The following is a 16,360-nucleotide window of genomic DNA, read 5'->3' as shown; positions in this document are numbered from 1 at the left end:
TTTTTTTTAACATCGATTCCATCAGTTTGCTCTTTGATGCTGCATTTGATTTGAATTCATCACATCTATGCTATTACATTAATATTCTATTCACCATTATAAACCCCATTATATTATAATTATTATTTTATATTGCTCCACATATTTGTAAATGTTATGTAATGAATTATGTTACAAATGTTGTGTTATATTAACTTATTTTAACGAGACACATACAGCTGCAGGTGATAAATCACTAAACTCTTAGAATATTATTAATATTTTATTCTTTATTTCATGATCTGTTTGAACTGAACCTTGTGTATTTAAGCTTGGGGTTTTTTGAATTCATCGAACTTATGTAACATGTTACCAAACATGTAAAAACACCATCACTCCACCTCATCATGTGGGCAGAATGGAACAGGCTGAGTATAACACACACACACACACACACACACACACACACACACACACACACACACACAGAGTGTGTGTTTGTCAGGAGGCAAAGACACAAAAACACCAACCATTGGTTCGTCACCACTGTCTGATTAATCACAGTTAATCATGATCTTAATTCATCTCAACACATCCTGTTTAATTAAGGAAGACAAATGACGGATGCTGGAATCGAACCCCTGACCTCCGCTTTTGATCAGAGCCACTGTCTCCAACCATAGTTTGAAAAAGGAAACCAATGTAAATGTATTCAAATGAATTCCTCATAATTTATCAACATCTCTGTCCAAATCAGCATGACGTCATGTTTGACTTTCTCCATAAGGAACACAGAGGAAACCACTGGTGAACCGCTACGTCAGTTCCCCATCACTGTCACAAGAAGGGATTAAACACTTCATGTTGTGAATTAATTTGATAAGTCTCTGTGCCTGTGTGGTTGTTGAAGCGGCTCCGACTCCTCTGCAGCAGGTCGGGAAGAAAGGAAAAAAAATGTGTTGTCATGATTACTCTGCTGCTCAGCCCATTATAATCCCTCTGCCTAGCTTCCAGATGCTTCCAGCTCGCTGCCAGGGAGACACCACCCTGCACAGTCATTAGCAGCTTCCACAGAGCTGGAGACACTAAATACCTCTGCAGTGTCCCCAGCCCCGGTCCACAGAGGTGACACAATCAAAACACACAGCGAATCTTTGTCCTTTTTTTTTTTTCTTTGTCTTTTTGCAGTATTTACTGTTACCTGATTAGAATATTCTGCTTGGATATTTAAAGAAAAGAAAGTTAAATTAAATGATTGAGTTATTGAAACTAAATAGTGCACAGCGTGAACCTGCAGTTTAATTAGGACTGCTGTCAACAGGGGGAGCCAGCGCTCGCACTGCACCGATGACACCTGCAATGCTGTGGTTTTTACGACTTAAAGAGAGGAGATGGTACAGAGATGGTACCACAGAGACAGAACCACGGAGACAGAACCACGGAGACGGAACCACGGAGACGGTACCAGAGAGACGGTACCAGAGAGACGGTACCACGGAGACGGTACCAGAGAGACGGTACCAGAGAGACGGTACCACAGAGACGGTACCAGAGAGACGGTACCACAGAGACGGTACCAGAGAGACGGTACCACAGAGACGGTACCACAGAGACAGAACCACAGAGACGGTACCAGAGAGACGGTACCACGGAGACGGTACCAGAGAGACGGTACCAGAGAGACGGGACCAGAGAGACGGTACCACGGAGACGGTACCAGAGAGACGGTACCACGGAGACGGTACCACGGAGACGGTACCAGAGAGACAGAAGCACAGAGACGGTACCACAGAGACGGAACCAGAGAGACAGAACCACAGAGACGGAACCACGGAGACGGTACCAGAGAGACAGAAGCACAGAGACGGTACCACAGAGACAGAACCACAGAGACGGAACCACGGAGACGGTACCAGAGAGACGGTACCACGGAGACGGTACCAGAGAGACGGTACCACGGAGACGGTACCAGAGAGACAGAAGCACAGAGACGGTACCACAGAGACAGAACTACGGAGACGGATCCTTTCATTTCTTGGTGCGAGCTGCGGCGAGGGCTGTGAACCACGGGGTTCACGTGCGCCTCAGCGGCTCAGATGACTGCGGCACATACTGTGCTGCCGCCAACTTGGCAGGAAACCTTTGTCACATGTCAACACGCCTCCTCCCCATCTTTCCTGTCTGTCTCCTCTGTCAGTCACCAGAGACGACAGTAGGACTGGGAGAAAAACAAGTGCCAAGCTGGAGCTCGGAGTCAGGACGACAACAGCCCTGATCCACAGAACACTGATGTTTCACTTGGTTTTTTATAAATATTTCTTTAGGAATATAAACGTCTGAGGGACATCACAAAATGGTGACGCAGCAGAGACACCCAGGGCATCAGTCGTCTCTGCCTCGGGCCACCGTCCATCTGATATCCTTGTATTGATTTCAATTAAGATTCCAGTTATTAGGCAGTTGTCAGTGTACAGTTGGAGCCAACCTGGAGAACTATAGATCGGAGGAAAGAGCATTCACACAGATGAAGGCCGTCGGTGCTGAGAGGCCGGGAAGTGGAAGAAAAAGAAACAGAACAGAGAGATTAGAGGAAATGTTCTCTCAGCTCTGCAGCGGCAGGAAATAGATTTCATTCCCGGCCGCTCGGTATGAGGTCTAAGTGGCGAGGAGTTGATGTTGATGTTGGTGTTGGTGTTGGTGTTGGTGCACGAGAACAGGGTCAACCCAGACCTTTGGTTGGTTCAACACTGTGTGGTGTGTGGTTATAAACATCTTAGTTAACAAGATTGACATCATGCAGAGAAAAAAGACAAACAAAACAGATCATGTTGACTTTGAATTATTGACAACATCAGTGCAGATTACACTGTGGTCTGTGATACAGCAGCTCCATCACTGACCAGGACAGGGACAACTGGGATGATACAGACAGACAGAGAGATGAACTTTAATAAAAATGGATTCAGTTCATCTCACTCAGTGCTTAGTATCTGAGCCGATGAACAAACAAAGACTGTTTCTTTGTACGGAATCATAAATGTCCCCCTGAGGTCAAGACAGAAGGAGAGCTTACGTTTCTGGAGTTTTAAATTTTAAAGTGAAAAATTAAAAGCAAGTATTTCCGAGTACGGTGAAATACCCATTTTTTACCCATTAAAAATAACAAAACAAATTCTCAGCCAATCACTGAAGTCGTTTCATTTGAACTGAACTGTTGATAATAAGAAGAAGAAGAAGAACAGGGCGTTGTCTGCAGATCTACAGCTGACAAAGTCACGTCACTGTCAGAACTAAACAGACTGACATGAGAAACTAACAAAGTCAGTTATTTTTGGAAAAGTGTTTGTTTCTTTCGCTTCTTATCAACACAGAAGACAGGAAATTAGGGTCAAGAGAGGGGGGGGCAGGGGAGGGGGGGTAGTACACCCCACAGATGGCTGTAGACCCTTGGCTTAGACACAGTGTAGACGCTCTTTTTTTTTTCCTTATCGTAAAACGACTTTACATTCTTGTTTGTGCGTGAATCATCATCATCATTTAAAAATGAATGAATCCACGGTGACACAAAAGCAGCAGAAGAAAACAAAACATCAACCATGTTGATTTATGATCCGCGTTCAACGTATTTCTGATGAGAACAGACTCCATTGTTGCAGCTGATGAGGTTCATGTGGGTGAGTCATCCCGTCACAGCGGGAGCTTCACCCTGATTACATGAACAAATGCAAATAAATGCAGATTTAATTCACAGAGCCTGTTTTGTAACATCACTGCACTGAATAAAAAATATAGTATATATACATGTATATACGTATACTATATATATGTATATACTGTATGTACACACATATTTATTCATATAGATTTTTTTATTTGTATACACATACTTTCTTGTCTCAACCTGATATATACTATATATATGTATATATGTGTACACACATATTTATTCATATATATTTTTTTAATTATATACACATACTTTCTTGTCTCAACCTGCTAATTATGGAAGGTCCCAGGAGAATTCTCGTTACAGATCTCAGTTTTAACTTTTAGGTTACACGTCCTGAGCTGATTGGTCAGATTTCATTTGTTTTTTCTTTTTCTTTTTTGCGAAAAGCTTCTTATGAAAGAATCACCTGCCGACGGTGGTTGTGCTCTCGGCTGCGGTCAGGTTTCCTCGGACTGACCCTCAACGGCTGGACTTATTGACTGAGGAGTGGGGAGTGTGCATGGTTTGAAAGTTAATGAAGGTCTTTTCAGGAACCTCCTCTGAGTGGGAGGTCTGAGGAAGACGTGCAGCTGATGAAGAAAATGTGAATCTTAATGAGGTGAGGACGAGGACGAGGACGAGGAAGGAAGGAGCAGAGTCGACGAGGGACGAGGTTAGAGTCTGAATGTTTGGTTTCTGCACTAGATAGTGAAATATTATTGCAGTTTGCGAGGCTAATTAAACGTGTATATACGTGTGTAGGAGCAGAGTCGACGAGGGATGAGGTTAGCCCCACTGGAATTTTTTCCTCATCAACTTCGAATTTTCAAATATACGTTTTCTTAATCTGTGTCGTTTCCTCCCTGACATCAATCTGACCAACTGCTCCCTGTGTGTGTGTGTCTGTGTGTGTGTGTGTGTGTGAGAGTGTGTGTGTGTTGTCCATAAACACTACTGCTCTTTATTCCGTGTGTGTTCCTGTGTATTTATGTGTACATTTCCACAGCTCCTGCTCCCACAGGCCACCAATTTAAAACGTGTCCATCAAGTCAAGGGCTGCACAAACGCCCCCTCCTGGTTGTACTGAGGCGCGGCCTCAGGAGGTCCACTCAGGGCACACATCGGTCTGTAGTATCTGACAAGTACTTCACGGCGCGGTACTGTAAACGTAAGGACTTTGTTTCGACTTTAAGACTCCACGCCAGAACTGCCGCCCTGCGACTGCACCATCATGACTTCTGTCATTTATTTTGAAGAGCTTTAAGACTCCACGCCCTGCGACTCTGCACCGTCATGACTTCTGTCATTTATTTTGAAGATTTTTACAGTTCGCCAAAGTATTCGTTCTACTCTGTCTCATTGCAGTATTAGGTAGAAAGTAAAGGACATATACTATGGTTCACAGTACTGTGATACAACACAGGTCCACTAATAATACTCCAGGTGTCAAGGCAAATAACCTGTTACCAGATCTACTCTAGGGGGCGACATACATACAGAAATGTCAAGACTCCCTACAGAAAAGACATTGAGGATCAAACCGTTTCACTTCTTCCTGTAAGGCAACAGCACACACCACTCCTCCACTGCCTCTTTGGTAGATATACTGCTGATGACAGACACAAACCCGTGGTCCGTGGGTGGAAAGACAGATCACAACAGTTCTCTTCAAATAAACCAACGCTGTTCTCATAAGAAAAAAAATGATCATTCACATTTTCCACTGACCAATGGGAAACAGCTCCTGATCTCTGTGTTAAAATCAGCTGCATTTGATAAACTGTAATGTTCTGCCCTGTCAGCAGAATGAGCAGAAATGTGGATTCTTACAACAGGATGGAACCATGAGTTGTTTTTTTAGTATTTTTAAATTTGTTGTTAAGATTATTGTGACAAATAGGAACATGGTTTTAGCCTCGACTAACTGGAAGAAAAGCCCGTTGGCTTCTATAATCCTGAACCCAGACGCTCTTTCTACCCACTCATGTTCTAAATGGCCATGAATCACTGTGACGCTAAGTGAAAAGTGCCGCCAGAAACAGGGCTAATGGACAGAAAGACAGAAAGATTTAATCACGGGACACAGTCCGCGGCTTAACGGCTATTTGGAGTAAACACCGCAGAGAAAAATAACTGAACCTTTTCACTTAACCTCAACAGAAGACAGGTAAGATTAAAAAGCATCACTGAGACTGAGAGAGTGAGCACCAACGGAGCGTCAGCCGACAGAAGAGCGCCGACATCTGAGGAGGGTCATCACAGGTGGAACACAACGGCCACTGTCTGAGCGGCCGTGGCTAATCCGACAGAGGAAAAACATCCATGTGTGTCACGTCATTAGAGGCAAAGTGGGGGAGAGAGATTGTGCTGCACACACACACACACACACACACACACACACACACGTGTTAAACCAGCTGGACAAAGATAACGACCTGCTGAATAACACTTACTCTGTGCTAATATTAAAATAAAAACAAATGAGGGGAAACAGATTCCGGCGATCATTCCGACAGAGCACTGAGGTTCAGCGGTTTGAGAGATGACGGGAATAAACCGGGAAACTTCCCGCTTTCCTGATTTGCATGCAGCTGGGAAGTGAGAGGAACACACTCACACCACTGGCTGTTCGACCGAGGAACTGGGACTGATGATTTCAGGTCGTCAGGTTTCAAAGTGATATCAGGGTGTTTAAGATGTTAAAAAAGCAAACGTACGGCCTGCGGGCCAAAACCGGTCCACTAGAGGGTTAAATCCGGGCCGCATGATGAATTTTGAAAGTGAAAAAAAGCACACCCCTGACTGAAACGTATGTATTTAAGCAGGAGAGATTCAAAGTTATGGTAGCCGTAATTTTTGTTGATCACTTGCTACACATTCACAAACCGTGCACGTTTACTAACTTATTTGTGTGTGTATTTCAAAGCTGTTGTAGTAGCTGTGTGTTTATATTAAATGTCTTGAACTTAAACTTAAACTTTACTGTGAAACTGTGTGCTTTTCTGGACAAGCAGCAGCAGGTCTACAAGATCTAGCTCTACCTCTCAGGGGGATTTAAAAGGTAGTATACTTGTTAGCAGGAATACAATAAAGGATAAACATGCACTTATTGTTATTTAAGGTATTTATGTTATGACTGTACTGGTCCGAACACGTCAGATACTTTTTACTGTAAATATTTGAGCCCTGCTGTATTTTCTGACAGCTACATCATATCAGCGTGTCCTTTTTGCCTTTTTACTTGAGTTTTCTTTTATTTCACTTTGAAATGTAATGTGACATGAAAAACTTTGTAATGTGTCCGTATAAAAATACTCCATACACACACAACGTCTCAAATACTCCACATCAGAGAGCTGGTGGGCGGTGTTTGTGCTGAAGGCCTGTGGTGACAGTGAGTCAAGGAGACACAAATCAAAGGTACACACAGTCACGCTGAAAGTCACTCTGCTGCTAAAATACACAGACATTCCTCCACCGGCAATTTACCAGCGTGTGCCACACAGAGTGATGTGCCGGAGTGAAACGAGCAGGGACAAAAGACAGGACGACCAAGGTAAAAAAAAAACAGACAATGAATTGATGAATGACGATAAAAATAACTTCAGATTTTCAACACGACCTGCACTTGTCTTTTTCTTTGAACTTTTTTTCATTTTTATCTCAAGGAGTTGGAGACAGGAGTATCGTACCATCAACGCAAGTGACAAGTGTGTTTATCAGTGTCGTGTCTATAAATAGACCTTTTATTAAAAAGAAATCACTCTTCTAAGACCACAGCGTTCGACAAATCCACTTGTTCTAGAAACCAGTTCCAGGTCAACAAGACTGGACTGAAAGACAAAAAACTCGATTTCATAATTTATATTTTTATTTTTTTTTGCAATGAGACGATACTGTTGGATTTCATAATTTATTTTTATTTTTTTTGCAATGAGACGATACTGTTGGTTTGGCTTTCAGGCGCTCTGAGAGCGTTGGTTTTGTTTAAGTATTAAAAAAAAAAGTAAAAAAATATCAATGAGTCGTTTGTGTCAAAAAAACAACTGAAAAACACGAGGACGCTGCCACTGTAGCGTTCTGTCTGTCTGACAAACGGAACTTAATTTGAAGATAATCATAAATGTGTCTCCTTCAGGGCACACACAGGGGGAGGGGGAGGAGTCAGAGGGAACAGCCACACTGGCCTTATTTCAGCTCTCACCAACGCTGCCTCTGAGCTTCAGCTGGAAATGAATCCTTCTGCTTTTCTCAATGGACTGAAAAGAATGTACAGCTGCACCAGTCACATGACGACACGAAGACACAGACAATAAGTCACGACTGACGACACAGTAGGTATTCACACGAACCACCGTGTCAGAGCCAAACATTCAAGCTGATTGGATCACACACTCGACAATCACTCCATGAGTTTCTCTGTTGTAGCTGCTTCAAATGTGTAGTATTATCAGGTGCAGATTCATTGTCCTCATACAATGGACCAATCTTCCACCTCTGAACTGAGATGTCAACTAATTGCTCTTGTTCTTTGTGAGGTTCTCCGCAGCTGCTTTCCTGTGTTTCTGTTCACTATCTTTTTTTCTTTTTTTTTACAGTCTCACGATGGAAGAAGAAGAAGAAGAAGTGATGAAAGGTGGTGCCTTTGTTTTCATTATCCAAAGGCATGACAAAATACGAGCGTAGCTACGAGTCTGTGTCTCAAGGTCACCTTTATAGGTTCAGGAAAAGCAAAAGGATGAATCCCATTGGAATTTCTGTATTGATTTCTCCCAATCATCCAGCAAATTCTCCTGGAATATATTCACAAACTCCACCTCATGGTTGGATGGTGAAAAAAAAAACAGGACATGAAAAAACAATGAATAAAAAGCAGAGAAACAATCAAATGTTTACGAGCTCCGATTTTGTTGATTGAGATGTGGATCTAAACCAACGTCGGCTCAAGGTCAAAGTTGAATCTAACTCCTGGGCAGGGCTTCCTGTGTGCTGCCCACGACCCCGCTGCACCATCGTCACTAATACTGCTGTAATATTTGTTTGTTTTTTACAAGTCTTTACAAAAATCCTGGTGTTTTTTTTCTGTCTTTTTCTTGGTTTTATCTGGCAGTGTGTGAGGTCCATGAGTCTGGGGGCAGCGGGGGGGGGAGTGGGGGCAGAGGATGCATCTATTGCATCAGTTAAAATGGTTCCTGCTATTCCATCCATTTTCAGACTATTACAACTAAATTGGATTTTGTTTTTTTTCTTTTTTTTCACCACGGTCAGCTGCAGAATCTCAGGCTCAAAAATAATCTTCGCTTTATGATTTCAGAGGCACAGCTTTGATCAAATCTTCAATCTTAATGAGATGATAACATCATTTAATAATAAATACTTTCATATAAACTATCTGTATGTATTATCATGTATATGTACTATGTATTATATTATTATGAGGTAACGATGTCATACAGGCGAACACTGCCTCTGATGAACCATCAGTTTTATTAGCAATGACACAACACTGCGGGAGGCTAAATGCTAAATAGACACTGGGGGTGGGGGGTGGGGGGGGGCTGAAAGAGGCAGGCATTGGGGGGAGGATGAGGAAGATTGAGCATCATCTGTAATGAAGATTAATGTGGTGTCCAGAGTTTCCTGCATGCTAGAGCCAAAGGCCACATGTTTTCCCTGGGACTCAAGGACAAGAGGCTGCAGCGTCACCGTGGCGACAATAACTGATTCATATGGACCTGACGTAAGGAACGGTTGTAGTGTAGCTACACAGAGTGATACGTCGTGTCTACTGACACTAACTAACACTTATATGATAGGTGGCGATGTTAGCTCCCAATCAATTTCTGTAGAAATTGAAGGCATTAGCAAGTTAGCTAGCAACAAGCAAAAAAACCAAATGACTCAATCACTCTTTTCGCATTTTTAGTAGTTCCGATGTGACGTTTCTCTACACACTTCGATAATGTACAGCAAAGTGTTAGCAATGTCGCTAAGAGTTAAAAACAGAGGCGCTGTTACTGTAGCTAGGAACTAACCTCATTGGCGATTGATAATGCTAACAACATTACTGCTGTGTGTTATTATATTTTGAACAAATATTCTTTCATAAAATTATTAATAGTTATTATGTATTACCATTATGTTTGTGTTAGCCAACATAGTGTGCTAACAAAGTTAGCCAAGAGAACCACGTTATTTGTTTAATACTGATTTACATGTGTGTTTACATGTGAGATTTTGGTCAGACAAACACAATAATGTTGTTTATTTTCCACCATAGTGTAAACAAACTGATGTGTTACTGAAATTGCATTTTTTATTTTGCTTAATAAAAATACCATCTTGTTATAAATTTAAATGAAGACTTTTTGGGCACAAACCAATGAGGTTTTTGGTCCTGTATTTATATAAAAAAAAGACTAATTGAATTACTCTAAAATAATAATAATTTAAAAAAACATTTAGTTTAATTTTTTTACTTGAAATTTGGTAACAATGCGTAAACATCTTCACCACTGTGGGAGGATTCCACTCAGCTGCTCGTTTCTGCTGCTAAGTCACTGCTGCCTTGATGGACCGTAGAAAATGGAGCAGAAAAGCAGCAATGGTGAGATGACAAGCGAACCACTTCATCAGTTTAATCCAAACCGACAGTGTATGGACTATATATGGTGTGCAGTATGTTCTCTGTAAAACCTCGAAGCAAAACACCAGGACATCCCGCCAGGAAAAGCAGTCAACTTCCCATCAGCCTTTTCTGCAACAGCGTGCACGCAACTGCTAACGCTCCAGTTAATTAGGCAGTCAGGTTGTCATTGAATGTGTCACTGGCTTTTCATTTAAAACTCCCCACTCCCTTATGTCGCTTGATGTGGAGTGTTTACAGCTGTAGCTCAGCAGCCGGGACGAGCGCTGAGCAGTTATAAAATTAACAGGAGCCAAACGAGGATTTAATAAGCCACGTTTGGTACGACACCGACGACAGGGTGTCACCCGTGTCTGCTCTGAGCCGCCACTTGATACAATTCATTTAAAGCCAATTCCCAGACAAAATGGGAGACACACATACACACACAGCCCCGAGCAATTTAATTCCCTCAGCTACTGGTGATATTTAGGCTCTGCATGGCTGCTTCAGCAGGGAGACAGGGCGGAGGGAGAGATGGAGTGAACAGAACTGAGTGATGCAGTATAAAAAATGAAGCTGACGGGAGGGAGGAGGGGGAGATAAAAGAGGAGGAAGAGGTGGACAAAACATAATTCCAATTTCTAAATCGCGGCCGACATAACTGAATTCCATAACTCAAAAAGATTAGAGGTTGTCTTCATGTCTATTTTTATCCATTACAGCAATAACACATCAGTGAAGTTCCACTGTTAAATGAGAACGAACTGTGTTTGACTTTGTGCCTTTTATCACTATATTAATGATTCATTACATAACTGTCATTGATGTGCACATTTTTCAACATAAATATTAACGTTATTCAAACAGTTACAGATGGAGAATTTAAAGATAACATAACATTATAACATTGGTACTACAGGTAATTTGGCCTGTTTCAATGGAGTTAGGAACCAGGTATGACGGAAAATGCATTATATACAAATGTATTCAAAATTATTAGAATTGATTCCTTTATTTATTCATTTACTTGTGTAAAGCCCTAGAAGAAGAAAAAAAAACCCTAACCTTTTTTGTCTAGCTGCAAAAAAAAGTCTCAGTTGGTTTTACAGATGATCAAATATTTCTCTGAATTTTTTTTACCATAAAATAGACATAAAATCAGTTTTTAAAAGTATGAAAGAACTTTTTTTTTTTTTCATCCTCCCTCTCTTTCATCCTCACTTCCATTAAACCTCGCTCCATCTCCTGGTGCGCGTTTGTTGTGAGAGAATCACAGAGCACATGTCGCCATCAAAAATTTAAATCATGTGGTTCTTTGGAACAAACAAGAACAGAAAGGCGATGTAGAGAGTGGCAGGAGAGGTGGGAGGGGGGGGGGGGGGGGGAGAGAGAGAGGGAGAGAGAGAGAGGGAGAGAGCGATGTCTACAGCAGCCAGAGAGGAACTTGGGGGGAGAACACAGACCAACGGAGAGAGGGAGAGTAAAATAAAAACAGGAGCAGACAGAGGAGGAGACGTGAACAGTACAGACATTGTCTCAGAGCAGGTCAGGAGTTCAACCACTGGGCCACAGCAGAGCCAGCACAGAGTCAGGAAACGACCGCTAACACAACCAGTTTGTCCTGAATTCAGTTTGGATCGAACAAAAAACAATCCCTGTTGATTGTTGCATTTTTCAGTAACTTCATTTTCAGGGAACGCCTTGGAATAAAAACATCAGCTGGTTGTCAAATCATTGACATTAGTCACCGGAGACAAGAGACTTTTTGTGGGAAAATTACAATGTTTTTCCTGCATAAGTAACTAAAAGAAAAAAGAAAGTCTCAACTCCGGCGTTAACATCATAAGAGAAAACATTAACGAATAAAGGGGAAAAAATGAAAGAAATGGGACTAATCTCAGAATGGTAACCAGAATTAAGAGATTTTACAAAATTTTGAAGAAATAAAAACAAACTGAAAATGAGGATTAAATTGTAAGGAATGTTTTTTTTTCTTTTCCTAACATTAACATTGAAGTTGTTTAACAATATTGGATTTGATTGTAAATTGAATATTTTATTACTTCATATTTGTAAAATTTGTAAAAAATGAATTGAGTCTCAGCAGAGAGGACAGGACAGACAAGACATTCCTGTAAAAGTAAAAATCAAAACTGTGATTTTTTTCGATGGGTTTTTTTTTTTTCTTCTCTGCGTCATGATCAGTGTTTATTCCGATCTAGAAACACAGGAAACTGCTAATATATCCAAAGACCGTATCTTATCTTTGTGTACATTTTTGTTTGTCTTCATTACTCTCTGCCACTAAACTATGAAAGCTCTGTTTCTCCTTTTCTTTTTTTTTTAACTTCATTTGTGAATCATCTTTCTACAGTCGACTCTGCGTCCACTCTGGTTGGACCTCAACACTTGACTCAAGGACACGCTCTCCTCACTGTGACTGTTAATGGGCTGAAGTGACAGTTAATTGCTGTAATAGCAGTCGTCAGTCTCCCCCCATCGAGGGGAGGGAGGGAGAGAGAGACAAACCAGATAATACACAGCCGTGGTATTTGGACGTAATGACAGGAGCAGTTTTCATCCGTGTCCGTCATAAACAGACATTCTCTATAACTGACGGTACAGAGTGGATTTATACATGGAGTCATTTCCTGTTTTCATTCACTCGTCCATCCTTAATCTTTTGGACCCCCCCCCCCCCCCCCATATGAACAGGGGTCAGCCTGTTTCCCCACATTACCACGACTCCACAGAGGCGTGATGTGTTCTATATATCTGTGGGTCATGTGACCGTTCCCTCTTTTATAAGATGATCTCATTTACACTCTCAAAGGTCACGGCACCAGATCTGCACCAACCCTGCTGATGTGGTGTGGTGTGGTGTGGTGTGCTCTGCTCCTGCTAAGGTAAAGACCACACACACACACACACACACACACACCTATTGTTGTCCAATCACAGCTGCTCTTTTGTTTCCCTCTAATCCATACATTGCATAACCCAGAGCACATCACTGAACAGAGTCTTACTGCAGGGCGGGGGGGGGGGGGGGGGGGGACAAAGGTGCACAGTTATTATCACAGAACAGAACCCAGGGCTGTCAGAATAGAACATTCAACTGGACCCCACGGTGTCAGTGCGCTGGACACGACAGGAACTGCATCCTGAGGTCTTTTTTTTTTTGGCAGAAAAGAAACCAATTTATTTCTGGATCGTTTGGACCAACAAGAAAAAAATAAATAAAATACACCAACCTTCACAACTCTGCAGCCAGAGTTAAGAATCACTGACACATCACTTCACACAGGTACAGAGCGCACACACACACAGACACACACACAGACACACACACAACATCAAAATGGCTCTCTCTCTAGTCTGCAGCTGCTGATGGGTTTCTCTTCTGACACATCCTCCGACCCAGAGACAAATTATCCCTGTCACACCTCATTACTGACCCCAGTGGACGAGACAAAAGACAGCGTTCCTACATTTGAACAGTTACTTCATCTTTGACCGTCTGTGTTTCCTGCCTGTATTTTCTCATCTTTCCTTCCTTGATGTTTTTACCTACAATTAATCTCTGTTTTTTCCCATCATCCATCTGTATGACTCACATTCAATTTGACTTCCATTATTGGTCTCTAACATCACCTCCAATTCTCACCCTCAAAGATGTCGTTGGTCACAGCCTTTTGTTTTGTTTTGTTTTTTTTGCGTCACTGGTTTTCTCACCCTCAACCTTGTCCTCAGACCCAGGTCTTACCAGGTATGAGCCACGGTGAAGCGCCGCCTCTGTCTGATGTTCTTGTTTACCATCAGTCGGCGGAAGAGTCGAGGGGAGCTCCTGGGGGAGAGTTTGGGCGAGGTGGCTCCTCTCTTTCCTCCCATCACCCCTGGTACCTTGGGAGGCTCCAGCTCCAGGTGCATGTGCTCCTTGAACGTCCGTATGCAGGAGTCCATGTCCACGCTCAGCTCGTTGGAGGACATGCCTGCAGGTCGGCTTCAGGTCCGAGGGACAGACTCTGTTTCTCTGTGGTGCCACCGCAGACGGACAATTTATGACCTTCCTTTGCTTGATCCCAAAACAAAGAAGTTCTTGTTTACGGCCGCCTTACAAACATAAATGAACACGTGTCGAGTTTCTCTCCTTCTTTAGAGCTTTAGGAATTCTCCAGCCGGCAGTCATGCCCCCTTCTTCAGCTCCACACCATAATCTCCTGATAGTTCTGTGACCGGAGCTACTCACAAGGCTGAATTCCTCCTCCTCACTGCGGCTCCTTCTCCATCTGCCTCCTGGTTCCTGGTGTCTTTGAGGAGTACAAACACTGGTGCCTCTCTCTCTCTCTCTCTCTCTCTCTCTCTCGCTCCTCGCTCCTGTGTTCCTCAGGCTGTGAGACACACTCCTGCCTTCTTAATGCACAACTCAGTACCTGCTTTTGTACTCAGTCCATTAAGGCGGCGTGATGTTGGAGGATCTCTCTCATGAAAGATTCAGATGGACTGAAAAGTGCAGCTCCGACTGCTGGTCTTGGGCTCCTTCTCCTGCTCCAGCCATCACTTGCTTGACCGACCTTGTCTCGATGCAAAGCAAACTGCCACCTTCTCCCATAGGTGTCCCCAGTACTGCAGAGAGGGACTCCCAACTGCTGTCAGGTCAGAATTCCCCTCACTCTCCACAGTCAGAGCACAGAGCGCAGCATAGTGCAGCAAGGCATGCAGGCAAATGCTGTTTCATTCAGAATATACACAAGGAGCAGGGAGCAGGCACGCACCGAGCACAGGCCACGCCCCCCCTCTAAAGGATTGGCTGAGGGCTGTGGTGACGACAGGCAGGCAGGCCCAGTAACAGGTTGCCAGATGTATTATTTATTTTTGGTTTGGCCAGGATCTGTAGTGATGTTGCTGATGATGTTGTGACCTTTAATATGACAGGAAACATGTGAAACTGGGCCAAGAAGAAGAACGAGGCGACACCATCAGTATGAGTGAGAGGAGAGGTCACAAGGGTCACAAAGGTCAACGCATTCAGAATCAGGCGTGAATATGAATTTATGCCACGTAATAAAAGTTTGATTAAAAAATTCTATTTCTGTATCTATGGTTTTTTTTCTTTTGATTCTAAAAATCAAGGCCATTTCTAACCGTTTTCCTTTTAACATTAAAGGTTTGTTAAGGTCAAATTTCTAACTCCCTCTAATCCAAAGAGTCAGTTGTTTATTTTTTGATATATAAAGACATATTGATATAAAAGCACAGCTGTTTGTGAAGATAGTCAGTAGTTTTCAAGCATTTCTCCAGACCTTTTTCATATCAATTTAATGATACATTTAATGGTCATTTGACCTGGATTTAAAACGATTATCATATTTAGAATTTTATTCTATAACATGTTCATTCTTTTTCACATTAATAGAGTAAACGTGGTCTGGACCTGTTTTTCGTAGAATCCTATTTTTTGGCAAATACAAAATGTCCCACCCCATGAGGATGTTGTTCTTTAGGTTGTGTTCCTCTCCCAATGTTCTCATTTGACCAAATCATCTATCCTATCCTTCCTGTGCACATCATCATCATCATCATCATCATCTTCATCCTTCTGTTGGTCTGTCTGACCTTATTGTACATTTATCTGCAGATTATACTGAAGTACTAAAGTATATAAACCTCACATTTACTGAAGTTATTATTTAAAAAAAAAAACTTTATTTTGAAAAAATGTTTATAAAAACATTTTGGTGAACGCTAACATACGATTGGACGTTAGATAATACTGCTATTAAGACTCCGGGAAAGGTGAAACATCAGCCTGACAAATATCGGAGAAGTGAACCCGTGCTGCTCTGCTCCATAAACTGATTTGCTCTGGCGGTGAGTCATTGATGATTGTGATCTATGAAGCAAACGGCGCCCCCTGCCACAAACTGAGTGCCAATAAATCAGAGCAAAATGGGCTTCAAACGGAGGAAACGCTGGAAAGAACACGAGGAATCAACAGACCAGAGGACGGTGATGGCGGATTTGGAAGCAGCCAGCATTTCTTG

The 16,360-nt window shown here is 42.4% G+C and overlaps 1 protein-coding gene and 1 long non-coding RNA gene across 3 annotated transcripts in view; one reads left to right on the top strand and one right to left on the bottom strand.

The window, feature by feature from the left end:
- Positions 1-16,360, bottom strand: part of pde4ba (phosphodiesterase 4B, cAMP-specific a) — a 109,479-nt gene that overhangs the window by 73,875 nt on the left and 19,244 nt on the right. The window contains exon 1 of one of the 2 annotated variants that reach the window (XM_008332829.3): positions 14,083-15,413. The exons of the other annotated variant lie outside the window; for it this stretch is intronic. Within the exon in view, the coding sequence (XP_008331051.2) occupies positions 14,083-14,306 (224 nt within the window). The 5' untranslated portion in view covers positions 14,307-15,413. Of the gene's footprint in view, positions 1-14,082; positions 15,414-16,360 lie in introns of those variants that run through there. 2 annotated transcript variants of the gene reach the window in all.
- On the top strand, positions 7,629-8,500 carry LOC112486801 (uncharacterized). Its single transcript, XR_003049287.1, has 2 exons — positions 7,629-8,022; positions 8,287-8,500. It is a non-coding gene; the product is annotated as an uncharacterized LOC112486801 (long non-coding RNA).

Source organism: Cynoglossus semilaevis, chromosome 2, assembly GCF_000523025.1.
Source record: "Cynoglossus semilaevis isolate Cse_v1.0 chromosome 2, Cse_v1.0, whole genome shotgun sequence".
Classification (NCBI taxonomy): Eukaryota; Metazoa; Chordata; class Actinopteri; order Pleuronectiformes; family Cynoglossidae; genus Cynoglossus; species Cynoglossus semilaevis.
The sequence above is the reverse complement of the archived record's forward strand: the minus strand, read 5'-3'. Positions and strand labels throughout refer to the sequence as shown.